General features: G+C 39.2%; 1 protein-coding gene across 1 annotated transcript in view; it reads right to left on the bottom strand.

Annotated features, from left to right (window-relative positions):
• LOC137967985 (allantoinase, mitochondrial-like) overlaps positions 1 to 12,954 on the bottom strand; it is a 15,037-nt gene extending 2,083 nt beyond the window's left edge. Inside the window, exons 1-10 of the mRNA XM_068814599.1 lie at positions 12,767 to 12,954; positions 11,014 to 11,165; positions 8,357 to 8,471; positions 7,782 to 7,928; positions 6,740 to 6,788; positions 6,396 to 6,489; positions 4,205 to 4,391; positions 3,386 to 3,524; positions 2,062 to 2,234; positions 1,632 to 1,664 (exon numbers count right to left, since the gene is read on the bottom strand). Of these exons, the coding sequence (XP_068670700.1) occupies positions 1,632 to 1,664; positions 2,062 to 2,234; positions 3,386 to 3,524; positions 4,205 to 4,391; positions 6,396 to 6,489; positions 6,740 to 6,788; positions 7,782 to 7,928; positions 8,357 to 8,471; positions 11,014 to 11,165; positions 12,767 to 12,916 (1,239 nt within the window). The 5' untranslated portion in view covers positions 12,917 to 12,954. The remainder of the gene's footprint in view (positions 1 to 1,631; positions 1,665 to 2,061; positions 2,235 to 3,385; positions 3,525 to 4,204; positions 4,392 to 6,395; positions 6,490 to 6,739; positions 6,789 to 7,781; positions 7,929 to 8,356; positions 8,472 to 11,013; positions 11,166 to 12,766) is intronic.
• Positions 12,955 to 13,356: the final 402 nt, after the last annotated feature.

Here is a 13,356-nt window from a genome sequence, read left to right as displayed (position 1 = left end):
TGAAATCTTCCCACTATGCACACACAAAATTACTCAACATGAAGGAATGACGTCGAAAAAAATGAGAAGGAAACATTCAATTTTAGTCTGCTTCGGTTCCTTTTCACATGTCCTAGCAAGTTAAATAATTTCGTGCCGTGATTTTGTAAAAGTAAAAGGCACTTGCATGAACAAGGCAAAGCCGCGGAATCAAATTTCCTGAGCATCGTCACGTGATTTCTATGAGGAAAACGATGACCGCTCTTGATTGAGCCAAAATTTTCGGAAATTTCGGTTGGAAGTCAAATGGAAGGGTGCAATTTGGCCGGTCCCGCAGGAATGTTTGACACATTGACAGGTCTCACAAGTCCGACAAACCGAAATGATGCGTTTCAGTTAGAGTTACACGACATTCTTAAGCCTGTAAACCAGTGGAACAAGGAGCAAGAGTGGCACAGTCGGTTACTGCGCGGCATTGGAACAAGGGGTCCCGAGTTCGATCCCCGTATCTTGCATCCTGGTTTCGACTTCTTTCCTTTCCTTGTAGCTAAGTAGCTTTAAATACACGTAAAACGGAGCACTGATGGAGAGTGGGGAGTAAAATGAGCACACCGTCGACCTCAGGTTTGTCAGTTTAATTACTGTTACGACTTATCGACGTTAAATATGGTCGCTTTACTTTACTTTACTTTACTTTACTTTGGAACACTTTGTCTCTGAAGAAAATACATAAGCAGGCAGGATCCGAAACAATTACTTTCAAAACATCAGTAGAATGCTCAACCCATTGGCGTAGCTCCGTTAATAGGTAGCGCATCCGACAGGTGTTATGGAGATCGTAGGTTCGAGACATGTCCGACCGGGGCTTGGAAAACAACTAGCTTCAGTTGTCATCCTGGTCACGGGCACATCACACCATAAACCATGAATAGTTGCGTTCCAATCGGCCAAATTGTTGTTTCCGTTGTAGAATGCTCACGACAATTTCACGAGGCACACTTTGCTTGGCGCCAAAAGTATGCGGACGACAGGAACCCATTACCCGGAGCCTCCATCTTCCATATTAACCCTCTAAGTCAACTCTTTCCCGTATCTTTCTATTTTTGGGAGCACCTCGCAGGGAGCCTTTAGTGGGTGTTTTCACAATAGCTATGGTCAGCCATTTATTACGTCACATACGTATGTGAACCACTTCACGTATGTTCTCAGTCACATACGTCAAAATATAGTAGTTCTAAAAATAGAACGATATGAGAAAGGATTGACTCAAGGGTACAATACAAATGGAAGCTCCGTGTAATGGGCTCCTGGCGGACGATCGGTAGCTTGGGTCGAGTTTGTCAACCAGATCGTACCGTTCCATTGGACACAGAGAATGTCCACGATTTCAAACAGAAAAATCCTGTTGAACTCATTTTCATTTCATTTCATTTTATTCTCTCACAGAAATATACATAGCAACTTCCTCTGCTCGCATATAGCTCAGCTAATCGAGGCCGGCAGAGGACACTTTGCGTCCAAAATGTACAAGGGAGTGACGCATACTGCTTCTCAAGGTTAGGAGCAAAATGAAAAGGTCTGATTTTTTTTTTAATGGGGAAGGGAAGAGGAGGTGACGAATTGACTACGCGATGCAAAACGTACGTACATACCTTGTTCCTATGTCGAGTATTTTTCTGGTCAACCTATTGACGAGTGGAAAAAAGCAGCGTTAAGTATGTTAAACTACAAAAGCAAGAAAGGCAGCCTGTACAATATACATTCACTTAAATGTATAAGGGTAAAAGACGAAAGAGAGAATTGATCCCCGCACTTAAACCTAAAACTAATAAAATAGAATTTGTCAAGTATAAGAAATTTAAGGATCGCAACTGGATGGAGGTAGACCGGTCGACTGTATACAAGCACAGGCGAACCAATGACTACTCAGTGACTACCAAGAACTACTTCAGCTAATAACGAGGTAGGAAATTGAACAAGGGAACTTTAGATTTTAAATCTACCCCAACCACTCAACCACGCGGCCTTTCTGTTTTACTATGTCTAAAAATTGCATCCCTCTGTGAAATATTTTTTTTTTACCACAAAAGATTCATCAGGATTCCAAAGCACAAGATCTGCATCCATTCCAAGAGCAATTTTTCCTTTGCGATGGCTCAAGCGACTCAGCTTGGCTGGCTCTTTACACAACACACGAACAACATCATGAAGGGTGAAACCACGACGGCATGCATTTGACCAGAAAATGGACAAACCTAGAAACAATACAGTTGCGATCAATTCTGTGCAAATGCCGTTTACTTCGAAAGTGCCAATTGGTTTTATTAAAATACATTAGAGACTGGCGAGACTTAGCATACGTCAGGCTGAAATGTGTGTTTTGCGTTAGAATTGATTCCTTTCGTAATGATAGGTAGAGGTTACCAAATGATTTCGAGTGCAATTTGGAATAAATAAGCACGAGTAAATTTTTTTCAAAGACGAACAAAATCATCACGGCAGGAGCCCGTTGGGCGAATGCAACTTGTAGTCTTCGAAAAAAAAATTCAAGTGCTTATATATTCCAAATTGCACGAGAAAAATGAATGATATTCCTATAAAAATTTCACCTTTATTACACTAATTTCACTTTTCTGCACTCTATTTGGGATTAATTGACGTGCTCTCAGCCAATCAGCACGCTGAAATTTTTGCACGTATATTGTTACTACAGACAAATCTTAAAAGAGAAAGAAATGATAGAATGACCGTGAGAATTTTCACGTTTTTATGATAAGCAGCAACCTTCCGTTTCCCGTTCGCCTTTTCACGTTAACATCACGCTAAATCTCTTTTGTTAGAATCGTGTTTACGTGAAACAGAAAACGGGAAACGGGAAACGGGAGCTCGTCTTTCCTTTTTTGACTAGTTACATGATAGTTGCAGCTAAGAGGCAAGAAATAAGCTTATATCAACTTCAGTATAATTTCTTCCATTATTGACGAAACGCAAATTGAATTTTAGTTCCACGTTTGCCGTAAACGTGATGCCAGTTGTCTCTAATAACTGAATATTTATCCCGTGGATAATCACTCATTGGTTTTGATCCGCGGGATATCAACTATTCCATGAATCGCACTAACAACCGTTCGAGCAACCAAGGCCAATATCGTCTATCTCTATCGTCCAGAATCTATAGCCTGTGCTTTAGCGTATGCCGGCCTGGCGGTCACGTCTGAAAAACGCTTATGGTGTATGAGGCCATCTAAGTCGAAGCGACTTTGCCGGGTGTTAACAGAATAGCTGAAAACTGCCAACTTTTGCCTCGCCTTCGCCAGGATTAAAGGTGCAAGCTTGAAAATTCATGTGTGTGAATAGCAACTGCAACGCAAAAGTACCAGTGTGCATAGAGCTTTGTAGAGCTTACCGTACTGAACTCCAGATATTCCTCCCCAGGCAGCCATGAAATCTCCTTTTTCCAAACATTTCAAATCCACTGTGCAAGGAGAGTGGTCAGAGATTACCAAGTCTATGTCACGTGACTTTAGAGCATCCCATAAAGAGTCCTTTGAAAGGAATAAATAATTCCATATCTAAATTACAGAAGAGCCATTCTGTAAAATACAATATTCACTGAAGGCAGATCAGCATTAAATTTACATTCTTATCGGGACTTTTTGACTACACTGTGGCAACGTAAACAAGACTACAACACGACAAACTAACTTTTTCCAACTTTTATTCTTTTTTTCACTGTTCTCTTTAAATCTGCAGAAAGGTGAGCCCACAACGACAACTTTTAATTTATTTCGAAGCATCACCAATGCTCCTCCAAATTCAGTTTCTGTAGAGCTTGTCTAGATTGTATAAGTTAAATGAACTGAAATAATGATGATTCAGAAATATGTTTGTTAAACATGACCTTACTTTTACTTATTTTTTTGTTTTTATTCTGCCCAATTGTATGTAACGTCCTACTCATAACGCATCTGTCATTAAAAGATCTATGGCATCTGTTTTTTCCCTCAACAATAGACCTCTTTAGCTTGTACGCTTTGTTTTCCCATTTCAGACCACGTGATGTTACTCTAGAGAACATTTTCTTTCAACTGCCTTTTGCACGTGCATATGTATGCATATCCTATGGAAAAAAAAAAGAAAATTTCCCTTGGGAACAACACGTGGTCTGAAAACGGGAAAGCAAAACGTACAAGCTAAAGAGGTCAATTCTGTTAACTACACCCACCCGGTTCTTGCAATCTCTTACTGGTGGGCAGCATTTATACTGAGTAGCCCCTTCAGGCACGTCCTCAGCTGTGAGAGACAGATAGTGATGAGTAGTTTCTATAGTCAGAGGGACGCCATCTGCACGGGCCCGGCGAATCATGGGCAAAGCACTGGCTGAAGAAAGGTGTACTATGTGACAAGGTACCCTAGAACGGAATGACAACAACATCACAGATATAAGGCTGGCATTATCAAATTCATGTTGCACAATATAAACCTATGGTTCCAACTGTTTTAAGGAGGCTCCAACCAGTTTCAACTTATATAAGGATCGGCACCACAACGGTGTATCATGTATTGGCAATATTGTGGTACCAAATGAAAACGCGAATACTTGATGAACAAGATAAAGTCATTATTGTGACGTAATATGTCACCGTGGCAACGGTCAAGCCCTGTAAAAACACCCCTTATTTTGTCTTTAGTTGCTTATATCTCAAAAACGAATTCGGTGAACCCCATTTTTTTATTTCTGAAAAGTAATCAGAAGGGCATGATGAAACTTTCTGCAAAGTTTTAAAAATTCTGTCAGGTGGAATCAGAGCCACCTTAATTTTGTGACTTTTTTAAGGAAGCTCTGAATCCTCTACACAGAATTTTTCTTAAACTTTGCCGAATGTTTCATCGTGGCCTTCTAATCACTTTTCAGCAATAAAAAAGGGGTCACCGAGTTCGTTTATGAGATATGAGCAACTAAATCCAAAATGTAGGATTTTTTGCTAGGCTTTCCAGTTGCTAAGGTAACTTATTACATGTACATCACAATAATGATTACATCTTGTTTGGAAATAATCGGTGTTTCATATGGTACCATAACATTGCTGTTACGTCACAGATACCGTGTTGTAGCGTTTTGCGATCTAAACGGAGAGTCTTCCAAGTGTTGAAATTCTTTGGAGCCTCCTTAAGAAATGTTATAGACCTTATTCATAAATGGAGGTCAATTTCTAACTCTTTTGTTCAAGTGCAAATTAGTCTACCAAGCCTCGATACCACACAGTGAATTGAAAGTAACTCTTTCTCTAAAATGAGGCTTGGTAGGCTAATCTGCACTTGGACAAAAGAACTTTAAATCTGACCGCCCTTTATGAATAAGGTCTATTAGAAAAGATGAAAAAATACCATTAATTAATTTCAAGGCCATGAAACTGAGTAGTTTTAAGTTCTAGGTTACTTGGAAGTTTCAGAGAAATCTGAGAAAATGTCACCAGACACCATGAAAGTTTGTTTGTCTGCAAGTCCTAAAAGAAACATTTGCTTATACATTGCGGCTAGTAATAAGTGATTAGAGCAGTTTTCGAATGACTGTCGAAAGTAATTACGCGATTGCAATTGCAGCTCTTAGTGATTGGTTTAAAAGTATAATAGCGCCAGTTAGCCAACCAATGAGAAGGAAAACCAAAAGCAAAATTTTTGCGACTTGCACGCGCGCGATTTTTCCAGCGCTATGAGCAAGTTACACGGAATTGCTACGAATTTGGATTGGTTCATTGTGCTGTTTGCACTTGTTGTGATTGGTTGAGGTAATCGCCTCGGTATTTGTTTCACGACACTCAATTCTAAACTGCTCTCAGGCTGTATATAGATTAAATGTTAGTAATTAAGTTGTTATTAACTTCCTCTTTTACTTTATGTATATTGTAAGCATAGACCTAATCGGCTAACTCAATGTTGTACCCAATTTAAACCCTTTGGGAATAAAACGTTTTGTTCCAGGCATTTCCATATCATTTAAATATGAATGCTACATTATCATGCAAATACAATACACAAAGAATCTTAGTCCCGGGAGATTTGAATTGGGTACAACATTGAGTTAGCCGATTAGGTCTATATTTGTGTGTTGTGGGATTGTAGCAAGGGGTTTTGTTTTTACTTTTACTTTTATTAATTTTTATTTGCACCCCACGAGTCTGAGGGCCTTTGAAGTGTCATAGAGTCTGCATGCAAGTCCAGCGTCCTAACCAATGGGTCATGCTGCTGTCAGTCACAAAGCAGTGTAATCCTTCTAATCAGAGTTTACTAAAGATTCACCCTTAATATAAAACGGATGAATATCAACCTTGCAGTTTATGACACTCAATTTATCATGCCAACAAATTCCAGGGGGGAAACAACAGACATATTCATTTTACTGTCTGATGGTATACCTGTATTCTCTGCATAGCTTGATCACCATTTCAATAGCTTGGTTTTCCATGCTTTCTGGTCGTGATTCCAGAAAAGTAGAATACTTCGAGGGATCTAAAATGTACACGTACAAAGAAGTACCAGTAATTGAAGTGTTATCAGAGCCAATGATTACCATCATGACGAGACTCAGTCATCAGTCACAAACAGACATGTTTACTCAGCTTGTTTCACCTCCTATAATGTGCACACTCAAAAACTATGATCATGTAACTCCAAAGTTCAATAGCATAACAGTCATGGAAATTCAGGATTAACTGGATGTATTGAGACAAAGGCATGATCTATTAAGTTACAATCGTACCCTGACTTGTGATGGGTGGTCCCTGAGGCAACTCAACTTCTGCATGGAACTGAAGAAATGATCTCAATTATTAGGAAATAATTATTTATATCATGTTATTGTGAAAATGGTTCTTGTGTATGTAATTGCAAGGACAAACGGGATTTCCCATTCAGACATTCAAGGGGGAGGGGGGGGGGGGGTGTTCATTATTCCATTATTACAGTAAAAAAGAACTCATTATTCCGTTGAAGATTAATCTACTTATTCGGAACAATATTTAAGAATTATTCCATGAGCATGCGTTGAATATGAGAAGGTAAATAGCCAACTAGACGGAGTTGGCTATAACCAGTCTCGTATCCAACAAGCGGGAATGGAATAATTTATTGTTTTATTAAATAATTTCCTTAAACTTCTAATCTAAAGTTTGGAAGTACATGTACGAAATACGAGCGAGAAAATCAGATCGAAAAAAAATTGATGAAGATGCGATGTTGTGTAATACCTGGCGGTCAGACAGACGCAGGCTCATCACAAAAACAATTCTTACCTTTTCGCGTACTTCTAAACGTCAGAATTGATCCAAACTTTCCACAGAAACGTTTTTTTTTTTTGCTTTATTCAGAGAGAAATTTCGCTTTCTGACGAAAATAATTTTAATTAGCTTAGCAACACTTTGTGCAATCATTTACCATATAAGGTCAAACTTAGCTACATGTACACTCATATATGAGCTGATAACCAAGATTGAGTAAACCAATCAGAGCACAAGAAATGCACTAACCAAGGTTGAGAATTTAATAAAAGTTGTTATTTCACCCCACAAAATGGCATCATTCCATCATTCCAAAATTGAAAAAAAAAATTCTGTTATTCTTATTCCATTATTCCTCATTGTGACATTTAAATTTTGCAGAAGAACTCTGAATTGATTTCCAGTAATTTCATGAGCCATTACAGAATTCCAGGTGAGCTTTCTTCACTAATCACATTTCTACAAATACTACAGACAACATAAGCAAGTTTATAAGGTTCTAAAGACAGTCTTAAACCCACAAACCAGGAACACTGCATCTGTTCCTTGCATTTGCATCATTGCCAACCTCACGTCATTTTCTGTAACACATGGAAATTCATCCACACCACTGTGCACAAGAAAACACTTGAATCCCTTGATGCCTGCACTGACCATAGGCTTAATTTCAGCCTGTTAATAAAACACTGTTTATTATTGATTATTTAATAAATGTCAAAGTAATGCAAGTAAAACCAGGCTGGTAAAGACTTTCAATTTCATTTTTCACCTTGGACAAGGATCTCCTTGGGATTTTCAAACAGCACAAAATCGAAAACATCATTATTTGAACATAGTTCATTCGAATCAAGTTTCTTGAAGCAGATTGAATTTTATTTGCAACAGGTCTGTTTTACCATTACAGTATGTGAGACCATGTAATACACATGTATAAATAAGAAACTGTTTTCTTAAAAAAATTGAATCTAGAACACGAAATCAAATAACCAAAAATAAGAATAACATTCACGAATAAATAATTAATATTTGCTAGTAGCCTAAACTGTATAAAAATTTCTAAATATCTTTAACATGGGAGTAGTGGACCATACATTCCATACCTGATTTCCCGGTATCACTCCGCCCCAAAAGGCAACATCTGTCCAACACTTGTTCCTTGCACAATTCAGCTTGGTGTTAAAACCATCCATAGTGGTGGTAGGTGGAATGGAATTCCTAATGATGAAGCAGAAACACGATAACAATGTGATAACAAATCTTAAGTTGGAGTGTACAGCTTGCCTAATGGAAAATACAAGTTCCCGTCTGTCCACTGAAGTAAGGTCCTGTTATAGGGAGTTAGCACCTGGTTGGGTGAACATCAGGTAAAGTCCCATAATGTAAGCCTCATGAAATATGGCTAGTGTAGAGTTCATGTTCCTTGCGTCCCAAGTCTATGTCTGTACATGAGCAGTCTCAGTCAATCTAAACCTCAAATTGCTTCAAGGGTTTTTCTTGGGGTATTCCAATATTTACCCACCCATCAAAATTGAGTCCCAGCAAATTACATCTGGCCTCGGTTGTTCAAAAGGAGAATAATGCTATCCACTGGATAAATCGATCACTATCCAGTGGATAAACACTTAGTCTAGCAAAACCAATAATTATTGAGTTATATAGTGGATAGTGATTTATCCAGTGGATATAGCACTATCCACCCCTTGAACAACTGGGGCCTTCTGTTCCATCTGGTGAAAACTGCATCTTGCTATGAATTCAAAAGTCTGGCATGAAGTGAAGTGATGTAGTGAGGTTTAGCAAATAATTGTCTGTCTTGAATAAGAGACAGGTCAAAAGTACAAAAACAGCCATGCTAGTCAAATGGTGACCTGAGTAAATCAAGGGCACCCAGGGATCGCGTTAACGCAGAAATCGTGCATTTTTACGCCAATAAAATCCAAAAAATGCATCATCGAAATGTTAATGCGTCCCAGGACGCAAGGCACTGACTTAAATAACTCACACAACTTGCTTTGATTTGTCAGTATATTCTGTTGTTTGTAAAACTGTTGGAGCCATCTGTGATCATAATTGAAGTTCTAATAAATGGAGAATGTACTCTGCAAGTCACTGAATGCAAATATATAGCAAAAGACGTCACTATTCGTTGCTCCTAAGGGAGGAAACCAGTGATGCGTAAACCTTTGGAAAGGGTGCTCTTTCATTAACAGAGTTCTTGTCCAGGAATGAATGTAACGGCTCTAGAAAAAGCCTTTGTCGGCCGGTCCTATGCATATGCGTCAATATTAATTCCAAGTTGGTTACTCTCTTTTTCTCATAATTTAAAACATACTCTTTTTCTCGCAGAGGGTCACCAAGATTTTGGGACCCCCAAAAAATGCTTGGGACCCCAATTTGGCCGAACATGCGGGTCCCAGGACCCAGATTGAAAAATCCTAGTGCCATCCCTGGGCACCCTATCTGTGGTGGACTGTCGTGGTCTCAGGGATATGCTTTGGCTTTCCATGTTACGTCCAGGATTGAAAGTCATGAGGCGCAAACTCAGTTCCAGATATTGCCACCATGTGTCCTGTTGAGTGTATGAGTGAACTATGTATTTACAACAAGACGACAGGCCTAGAAAAATGTTCAAATTTTAACTTCCCACTGGGTATAAAGCAAACTTGAGGGGTTCCCTCACTTGGCTACATTCATTAACTAATAATTAAGAAAAATAACGTATCTTTTTTTCCTATGGAGTACTTTTGAATTTTCTAAATTATTGATTGAGTGGGTGCTTGCCCTTCTGGCAAGTAGTCTGAGAAAATTGTGCTTGCACAATTATTATATATAATGATATTGATCTATTAAATGGCAAGACTTTAAAAGTCAAATCATATACTTTGGTTTCCATATGATCGCAGGATCGCAAACGATCCACATCTACATCTGCATAGATCTACATGTTCCAGCACTCGGCAAAGTCCCTTTTTGACTTGTGGCTGTTTCTGCTTAGGTGGCCTCATACACCACAAGCCTTTTTAGAGACATCAACCGCCAAGCCAGCCACTTCTGCTGGAGAGAACAGGACAGCCACAACACCGGGGACTTTATTCCCTACTCTTCTCAAATAGTGCTTGGGTTCTTTAACGTCCCACAGGGATTTTATGAACATAGAAGATATTCGTGAAACGGGACCTATGGTTAAGTTTATAGTCCTTATCCAAGAACACTTGAAAGTCTAACCATTTGCAGATGAAATTACAAAGGCAGCACTTTCTCCTCAGTTATTTTAAGATCCTGAGTGTTGATCCGGCCAGGGTTCGAACCCGCGACCTCCCGCGTGACAGCCCGGTGCTCAAACAACTGAGCCACCAGTGCGTGGTAAAATAAAAGCAGATAAAAACGAAATATTTTTCAATAGGGGTTAAAACTAAAGAACATGGATAAAAACCTCTTGGAGCATATTAGAAAACCAACACACACAACCAACATATGACATTGAGTCCAGGAACTGACCCCAGGTCATAACAATAGAAGGCAAGAGCTGACACCCTACAGCACCAACTCTGCTCCGCTAGATGTCTTAGATTTTGAGCAACTTTCTGCATTTTTTTTTATGGAAGGATTTCTGTGCCTCTCCCTCACAAGGCCTCCCTCTCATAATATGCAGTGAGGCAAAGACTATGACAACCTACTCTAAGTGAGAGGATATATCTATATCTAGGAACCTGTATCAAGGTGCAATCTTATGGATTAGAAGGACCTAAGGACTTACAAAGGCATATCTACAATAGTAGTAATTCCACCTGCAGCAGCTGCTTGCGTTGCTGTTGCAAATCCTTCCCACTCTGTTCTTCCAGGTTCATTAACATGGACGTGACTATCAACCACTCCAGGCATAACAACAAGATTTTTTGCATCTAAGACCTGAGAAAAAAATTAGGTGTCCCCAATAACACTGTAGAACCATACCCTCTTCCTACGCTTGACTGACTCACACTACCAAGTGCTATACATGTATTTCTCTGGATGTCTCCTTTCATGTGGTAGTACAGCCAAACACACAGGGAACATTTTAATCCATTTAAGCTTCTCATATATTTATATAATAAGCTCAATAATTCACGCAATTTGATTGGTTCTCACCTACTGTATGATCTATTAGAGGACAGGCAAATAGCTGATGTCATCACCAAAACCTTTTTAATTCCTTTTATACAAAACAATTCTGATAGAGTGCATGTTGTTGTGTGCCTGTTCAGTAAAATAGATCACAGAAGACATCAAAATGTGGCACGAACATCAGTGACACTTTCTGTTCTTACCACATTTTGACGTCATCTGTGGTCTACATGTATTACTGAACTAATGCATGGCAACATGAAATCTATTTCTTAAAACACATGTTTTAAACATGGCAATCAAGCAAGTGCTAAAAGTGACAAACAAGATAGCATCACAAGAATTTTCATGGTTTAATGACACGCAGAACCATGATGCTACGTCATCTCTCCATTCTAACAGAAATGACAGCCAATCAGAAGAAATAATTATTGCTTTCATCTCAAAATCAATGGGTAATACAGTGTAGCAAATCAGATCGTTTCTCACACCTCCTTAGAAAAGATGCGCCCTCTTTGAACATTATGATCAGCTATGTATCCTCTGTTGTCAAAAATAAAAAATAAATTTCCCGTAGTCATTTTCATCTCCTAATCTAGTGGAAATAGCATCTCTGCCCCTTTCCCATGCCTCCTCGGAAAAGAAGCATATGAGATGAGTTGCTCTACAGATGAATGCATAAATGGCGGCCAAAAAATTATTCTTTCATTTATGTGCTAATTAGACTCACTACTCTCGTTTGCATGGGCAAAATACAAAAGAGATGTTGCTTGAGAGCGAGGCTAGTGAGTCTAATAGGCCATTTTACAGTTGTTTGCTCAGCGACCAAGCCTATGAATGGCTGCGAGGCTGCCGGTGACCTTGCATTGATACAGACCTCACTGCTTTTATCATGTAAATTGTGCTGTTGTAACGCTAATTAGTCCATATTAACATTACAAAAGCATGAAGGTTTGTATCAAAACAAGGTCACCGGCAGCCTCGCTTCCATTGCTAGGCCTGGTAACTTAGCCACAACTGTAAAATGGTCTATTAGCACATAAAAGAATACATTTTTGGCCACCAGTTATGCATTTGATCTATACTGGCTAATGATCTATAGACCTTACTCCACGCATCCTCTGTTGTACGAAGGCTAATCCTGTTTCACATAAATATAAACGTTCAGGGCAAAAAGGCCGAAAACCATATGCTGACATGGTGCAAGTCTGCTTGCTCTTGCATTAAAAACAGTTGAACTCCATCAAGGGAGGGCGCATGCAAATTTGGAGAATTTTTCTCGTTAAGCGTTAGTTGCCATCTTCTTCCTATGAATCATGTCGAAGACGCCCCCTTCTTGTAGTGCCACCCTCTAATGACTTGGGGAACCCAAAAGAATATGAATGACAGAAAACGAATTACACTACCTTTGCTCCCAATGGCGCTGAGATGGCACTATATCCAGCTTCGATACCTACAATTTTTCCGTTTTTAACGACTACACATCCTGAAATAATGGAGTCTGGGAGCACTATTCTTTGTCCTTTGATAACCAAAACGTCTTCTCCGTCTGCCATTCTTGCTCAAGCCATCATACGAAGAGGCCTGGAAATTAGCAAGCGGTTCATACAGGGGGATACGGGGGCGGACGGGGGTGTACAATTTGTTGCGTGACTTTTAACAGTTGAGTCACGCAAAAAGAAAGAAAATAGGGAAACACACAACACAAAGACACAGACAAACAAACAAAACAGAAATAACTGTTTTTTTCCATAATGTGCTCAAAACTACGTTTCATAAAATTCGTCCCCAGGACCTTTTTTTATAATAACGGGTTGGCTTGAGTAGGGGTGCTTTTAAGAATTTTCCTTGAGGATGTTTAGGTGTGGGGTGAACACCATATTTTTACTTAAAGATTGCCTAAGGGGTATACGATTTTAACACCCTAGACGTCTTAGACATAACAAACGATGGGTCCCTTCTCAGTGGGCGAAAAAGTAAGGTTTCATATAATTTA

The sequence above is a fragment of the Montipora foliosa genome, chromosome 8 (genome assembly GCF_036669935.1).
Source record: "Montipora foliosa isolate CH-2021 chromosome 8, ASM3666993v2, whole genome shotgun sequence".
In the NCBI taxonomy this organism is placed as follows: Eukaryota; Metazoa; Cnidaria; class Anthozoa; order Scleractinia; family Acroporidae; genus Montipora; species Montipora foliosa.
Note: the sequence above shows the minus strand (reverse complement) of the source record. Positions and strands in the feature narration are given on the sequence as shown.